Source organism: Tachypleus tridentatus, chromosome 3, assembly GCF_004210375.1.
Source record: "Tachypleus tridentatus isolate NWPU-2018 chromosome 3, ASM421037v1, whole genome shotgun sequence".
In the NCBI taxonomy this organism is placed as follows: Eukaryota; Metazoa; Arthropoda; class Merostomata; order Xiphosura; family Limulidae; genus Tachypleus; species Tachypleus tridentatus.
Genome location: NC_134827.1, coordinates 97,527,982 through 97,534,972, shown reverse-complemented (window position 1 = coordinate 97,534,972; position 6,991 = coordinate 97,527,982). Strand labels below are relative to the sequence as shown.

The 6,991-nt window shown below is 33.3% G+C and overlaps 1 protein-coding gene and 1 long non-coding RNA gene across 2 annotated transcripts in view; both read left to right on the top strand.

Moving 5' to 3' along the window:
- Positions 1–282: 282 nt before the first annotated feature.
- Positions 283–2,189, top strand: LOC143247556 (uncharacterized). The gene is made up of 3 exons (XR_013026610.1): positions 283–326; positions 984–1,056; positions 2,080–2,189. It is a non-coding gene; the product is annotated as an uncharacterized LOC143247556 (long non-coding RNA).
- Positions 2,190–5,674: 3,485 nt separating this feature from the next.
- The window catches only part of LOC143247548 (cytochrome P450 3A19-like), a 51,081-nt gene continuing 49,764 nt past the window's right edge, over positions 5,675–6,991 (top strand). The window contains exon 1 of the mRNA XM_076495823.1: positions 5,675–5,780. Within this exon, the coding sequence (XP_076351938.1) occupies positions 5,675–5,780 (106 nt within the window). The remainder of the gene's footprint in view (positions 5,781–6,991) is intronic.

Sequence of the window (6,991 nt, the reverse complement as noted above, 5' to 3'; positions counted from 1 at the left end):
TAATTAGGAAGTTATTGTTAGATATTTTCGAAACTTGGAATTATTCACTATGTCAAAATGAATATAACTAAGATGAACACATATTTGTGTTCATAACTCAGTTATTCTCCTACAAATAACATTCGTATTTTACTGTAAAATCGTTTTATTGGTTAATCACCACGTTATGTATATATAAATGTTTTCTCTTTTTTTAGCTTCAAAGATCTGATCTTCTGCAGATGATGTTGGATGCTAGAATGGCTAAAAAGACATTAAAATGTCACTGCTAAACACTTGACATGGTGTAGACGAGACAACAAATGATGTTTCTAATGATGAGAAAGGTGAACATAAAAATAACACATTTCAAAAATTAAAAACAAACTACATTCTTAAATTACTTACAATAATGACAAAGATACGAGTGTCTGTGAAACAGTTTTCATTTATCAACCAAATTTAATGTTATAATCTAGTTACGTCAGTTTATCGAATTGTTACATCGATGTAAAATTACATGTGAATTTCAGGTTGTTGACTGAATATATATATATATATGAATTTAACGTATATTTAATTCTCTAAAATTGCAATTAGGAACCTGGTAACAGTTTTGTAGGTCATAGGTTTATTCGACCCTCGTTGTACGAAAAATTGGTCAAGTACAATATTTACTGTTTCATGTGATTATTATTACTCTATAGAACATTACTTGGTACTGTAACGTTGTAATTTATTCTGATACCCTTCTGCTCTCTACCTTTTAACAAACTGTTGTACATATTTACTAAACATTTGAAACTTCGATTCATTTGTAAAGATCACATGTTTACATCTTTACTTATTCCACTGATCGTGAACCAATACTCTTTGATTTTCTTTTGTTTACTTTGTCTCGGCAGTGGTTATTCAGCAACTAATAGTCCATCCAGACCAGGTCATGTTACTATATTTTACCTGTATTTCGTTGTATACACGTGTGTGTCCATTTATTTGATCAGACAAGAAGAAACAGCTGAAGTTTAGTACAGATGTGGAAATTAAAGCAAATTGTATCACTTTCTTATTGGCTGGGTAAGTCTCTTGCTCACCTATTATTGTAAGTACAACATTTATGTAAATTTACTGTACTTACACTATATAGTATGTGTATGGTTAACTGTATTATAAAGAAGCAAGTGACATCGTTTTTTTAGCACTGTATGTAAAAAATATCTTTCAAATATTCATATTTGTCTAATGATGACATATCCCAGTCCACAACACTGGTAATCTTGAGTAACAATGAAAGTCTTTATAACATTCTGTAAAATTGACGGAATGAAGTTCATACACCAACTGTGAAAGTAGTAGCAAGCAAAGGAAGCTTCATTGTGGAGTGTTTTGGTTTTGGTTTGTTTTGAATTTCGCGTAAAGCTACATGAAAGCCATCTGCGCTCGCCGTCCCTAATTTAGAAGTGTAAGACTAGAGGGATGGCAGCTAGTCATCATCACCCATCGCCAACGCTTGGGCTACTCTTTTACCAACGAATAGTGAGATTAACTGTCACTATATAACGCTCCTGCGGCTGAAAGGACCAGCAGTTTTGTGTTACGGGATTCGAAGTCGCGACCTTGCGATTACGAGTCAAGAGCCATGACCACCAGTCCATGCCGGACCATGTTGTGGGTGATGACTGTTACTATGATAACTACTTCCTTGTACTCTCATCGGATTGGCTGTTGGGAAGTTGAAACCAGTTTGTTCGTTTGTTTTTACTTTTGTTTTTCTATGTGCGGAAAGATGAGGAATTGTAGTGATATTTAAGTCTTAACAAAATTCTCCGTTTGTATCTGTTCAATAAGGTTATATGTGCTTCTGTGTTTTCTTGTAGCAAAGCCACATCGAACTATCTGCTGAGCCCAACGAGAAGAATCGAGCCCCTGATTTTAGCGTTGTAAATCCGTAGGCTTACCGCTGTACTGGCAGTGAGCATGAGGTTACGATTCTGTAAAATTATTATTATTTGAATATTGAAACTGTTTATGCCGCGTTTCTACTTACACACATAAATAATAGATACAAAATATGTTTCTCAGTTTCCTGTAATGCAACAGCTATGAAACAACAAGTACAGCTCTCGCTTTCACAACCCATATACTGGTCAACCGACAAGATGTCCAGGAACAGATTCGTAAAGAAATAAACGATGTCATAGGACAAGATGTAAGACCTGAATTTTATTTGTATCTAATATACAAAGTATAATTATGGACTAAAACCTTCAATAATTTCAGTTTTAAAACCTTTTCAATATATTGTTATTCCCAAGTTTTTGAAAATGTTTGTAGCCAATTTATTGTAAATACATTTTAACGTGATTTCCAACCGATATATTATTTATTTCATTTATTTCTTAATACTGTTTTTTAGGGTGTTTTAGATTACAACACAGTGAACAAACTGCAATATTTAGATCAAGTTTTCTCAGAATCTCTGCGACTGTATCCGCCAATTATCACGTGAGTTTGTTCTTCATTACAAAACAGATGTGTGAATGTTTTAAATAAACAAAATGCTCAAAACAGCTGAAACAGACCAGAATAACAACTAGTACATCTTTGTAATATCATACGTTACCTTCACACACAACAATTCTGACACACAATTTCTAAGGAAATATTAACCCACAGGGTGCTCGAAGACTAAACAATCCTACTTTAACCTCGCACTTGGTAGAAATTAAGGATTTTGACTACATGATTATTGACAATTTGGGTTAAAAACATTGGTGAGTTTAACATGTCAGTACGAGTCTTGCAGGAGTGGCAGCTGCCAAAGCGAAGGCGCTATCTTCTCTGTTACTACCAAGGTATTTATTTTAAAAACTACTCCATGCATGTAAACAGTAACATGAACATGGAACAGTATGTAAACGATTTGGCAAAGACTATAGACCGTTGTTAATAATTAATTTTAGGCCTAAGACAGGTGGACCTGCAGATTTCGGTGTTTAGGATTATAATTATTTTGTATTTTCTAAAGTTAGGTATTTAAAGAAATTCTGTGGCAATAAAGATGCTCATTTGGCCACTAATGTTTTGTGGTTTCTGCTAGTAAATATTTAATAAAACCAAATCTGAAACCTAGGTAAGCGATTAAAATAGTTAAGTGTTATTATAATTGTTTGTTTGTTTTTTTAATTTCGCGCAAAGCTAGTCGAGGGCTATCTGCGCTTGCCGTCCCTAATCTAACAGTATAAGACTAGAGAGAAAGCAGCTAGTCATCACCACCCACCGCCAACTCTTGAGCTACTCTTTTACCAACAAATAGTGGGATTGACCGTGACTTTATAAAGCCATACGGGTGAAGGACGATCATGTTTAGTATGACGGGAATTCGAACCAGTGATCCTCAGATAAGGGGTCCAGCGCCCTAGCCACCTAACTATACCGTGCCCTAGATTGAATGTTTTCATTATTTAAAAAACAAATAATATTTTAAAAAACGTTACATTTGTAACTGCAATTGATCTACTCAGTCATACAATTGGGAAATCCTTATTTACAAAAGGGCGGGATTTACGAGCTTATGACAGTTTAAAGAAAACGTAACATTTGAACAATTTTCAGGTAAAATGGGTTCTACTGAGTTTAAGAATTGGAGGACAAAATCACAATATCGTGAAAAATGGGTGTAAAACTAATAACCAGAGCCAGTACCACCAAGAATAAGGCACATACATTCACACAGAGCTTCAAGTTCTTAGGTGCCTAAATTTGTAGATTTCTTACGATGGTGGAAGGACAGAGGTAGGTGAAAACACAGGCAGACTTTGAAAATACACGTTTAATTGTTGTTCACAAAAATAGTAAACTATTAATCGAATGAATATATTGGTTATAAATTATCTATTTTAATATGAAAAATGTTCCTCTTCAGTACTATAAAGGTTGCAAATTGAAATATGTATCACAGTTGTACATAAAATGTTCATATTACGTATTTTAACACTTCATTATGGGTTACATGGATATTGAAATTATGAAATAAATCAAAACTGTAATGCATGAATAATATAGTTTTGTACATTTATGTAATTGAAATGAAACATTTTTCGTTAACAGACTGGGACACGTAAGCATATAGGTCATACTATGAAGACATTCTGTAGATTTTGTGGTGATACTTTTGTGGGGACACTTGTAAGAATGAAATCTTTACGTTAAGACTTTGAGTGATATCTATAATGCCAAAGTTTGAAATTTGAACAAAAATGAACTATTTATGAACGAAGATACAGTTAACGAGAACATAAATTTAATTATCTAGTATTTGAATGTTGACAATGCTTAATTTTACTTTATACAGAGATTTACTGATAAATGGCCTTGATTTTTAGTGTGCTTACCTGAGCTTTACAATATCCTTTATCCAATTCGGAAACTGGTGGATCTCATATGGCATCAGATATTCTCAACTCCAGGAAGATCCTTAATCCAAGGAGTTACAAAAGTGATAGAGAGTAGACAAAGGAATCTGCGGTAAAACATTTTCTGTTTCTCATCATATCTGTAATAACTATTACTTTTACTAAAGCCCTTCGCTAGTACAGCGCTATGTCTTCGGATTTACAATGCTAAAATCAAGGGTTCGATTCCCCTCGGTGTGTTCAGCAGACAGCCCGATGTGGCTTTTCTCTGACAAAACACACACACACTTTTACTGACTTTTCGGAAAGAAACAATTTCAAATTATCACGTGAAATGGCCATAAAGGATTATAAATCAGAAGTGGTGTTTGAAGTAATTCCTTTCAAAGAACGGTATTTCTCATCAGAAATCATTCTGCACTTCGTGTGTTGAAACTGGACTTTTATAAAGTAGATCTGTCAATTTATGTAATAATGTTTACTCGCCAAGCACAAGGTCATATGGCCCGGCATGGCCAAGCGTGTTAAGGCGTGATACTCGTAATCTGATGGTCGCGGGTTCGCATCCCGGTCGCGCCACACATGCTTGCCTTTTCAGCCGTGGGGGCGTTATCATGTGACGGTCGTTCCCACTATTCGTTGGTAAAAGAGTAGCCCAAGAGTTGGTGGTGGGTGGTGATGACTAGCTGTCTTCCCTGTAGCCTTACACTGATAAATTAGGGACGGCTAGCACAGATAGCCCTCGATAGCTTTGTACGAAATTCCAAAACAAACAAAAGAAGGTCATATTTGGTCAAAATATATTTGAATGCCATTTAATCTAAAGTATTCCTGAGAATATCAGTTATCAAACAACGCTGAAAACTGGATGAATAACAGAATGATTGGATAAAATACTATTGGTGGACATTTACGTGTTTCTATTTAAAGATAAATGTAAAATTGGATGTATACAAATATATTTGATGAAATACTACTTCTTGATACTTAAGTATTTTTAGTTAGTTAACAGATAAATGTAAGTTATACTCTTATTGAAAAGTGGAGTATATATCAATTAGGAAGGTATTTTTAGATATTTTCAAAACTTAGAATTATTCACTATGTTAACACGAATATAACTGAGATGAACACATATTTTAAGTTTCATAACTTAGTTATACTCCTACAAATAACATTCGTATTTTACTGCAAAATCGTTTTATTGGTTAATCACCACGTTATGTATATATAAATATTTTCTCTTTTTTTAGCTTCAAAGATCTGATCTTCTGCAGATGATGTTGGATGATAGAATGGCTAAAGAAGACATTGAAAATGTCACTGTTAAACACTTGACAGCTGGTGAAGACGAGCCAACAAATGATGTTTCTAATGATGAGAAAGGTGAACATAAAAATAACACATTTCAAAGATTAAAAACAAACTACATTCTTAAAGTATCTACAATAATGACCAAGACACGAGTGTCTGTGAAACAGTTTTCATTCATCAACTAAATTTAATGTTATAGTCTAGTAACGTCAGTTTATCGAATTGTTACATCGATGTAAAGTTACATGTGAATTTCAGGTTGTTGACTAAATAAATATATGAATTTAACGTATATTGAAATATCTAGAATTGCAATTAGCAACCTGGAAACAGTTTTTAGATTTATTCGACCCTCGTTGAACGAAAAATTGGTCAAGCATAATATTTACTGTTTCATGTGATAATTATTATTCTATAGAACATCACTTGGAACAGAGACGTTGTAATTTAATTCTGATACCCTTCTGCTCTTTACCTTTTAACAAACTGTACATATTTACTAAACATTTGAAACTTCTATTTATTTGTGAGGTAAACATGTTCACATATTTACTTATTCCAGTGATCGTGAACCAATATTCTTTCAAATTTTGTTTTGTTTACTTGGTCTTAGCAACGGTTATCCAATAGCTTCAAGTCCATCAAAACCAGGTGATGTTAAACTGTATTTTACTGTTCTCAACGAAGCCTATACCTATATTTTAATCAAGGTAACTGATCTGATGTGCAAAAAAAGATACAAATCCGGTCAAATCTCTATTTGGTTACATTGTTCACGTTTGTGTATTTATTTGACCAGAAACTTCGAAGGAAGGGAAGAAACAGATGAAGATTATTACAGATGGAGAAATTAAAACAAATTATATCACTTTCTTATTAGCTGGATAAATCTCTTATCCACGTGCTGTAAGAAGTACAATATTTATGTAAAATTACTGTACTTACACTATATAGTATATGAGTGGTTAACTGTATTATAAAGGAAGCAGTTGAAGTGATGTATTTTGTCTCTGTATGTGAACAATTTCTTTCAACTATTCTTGTATAGAATATTTGTTTAATGATGGCATACCACAGTTAACAATATTAAAATTCTCACATATTGACGCGATGAAGTTCACAGATGAACTGTGAAAATAAGTATTAATTAAAGGGAACTTTATTATGGATTGATTTCTGTTACTCAAGTGTCTTAGTTATTTCATTGTGCTCTTATATGATTGTCTGATGGAAAGTGAAAACTAGTTCGTTTGTTTTTTCTACTTACTGTCTGTATGTGTGGA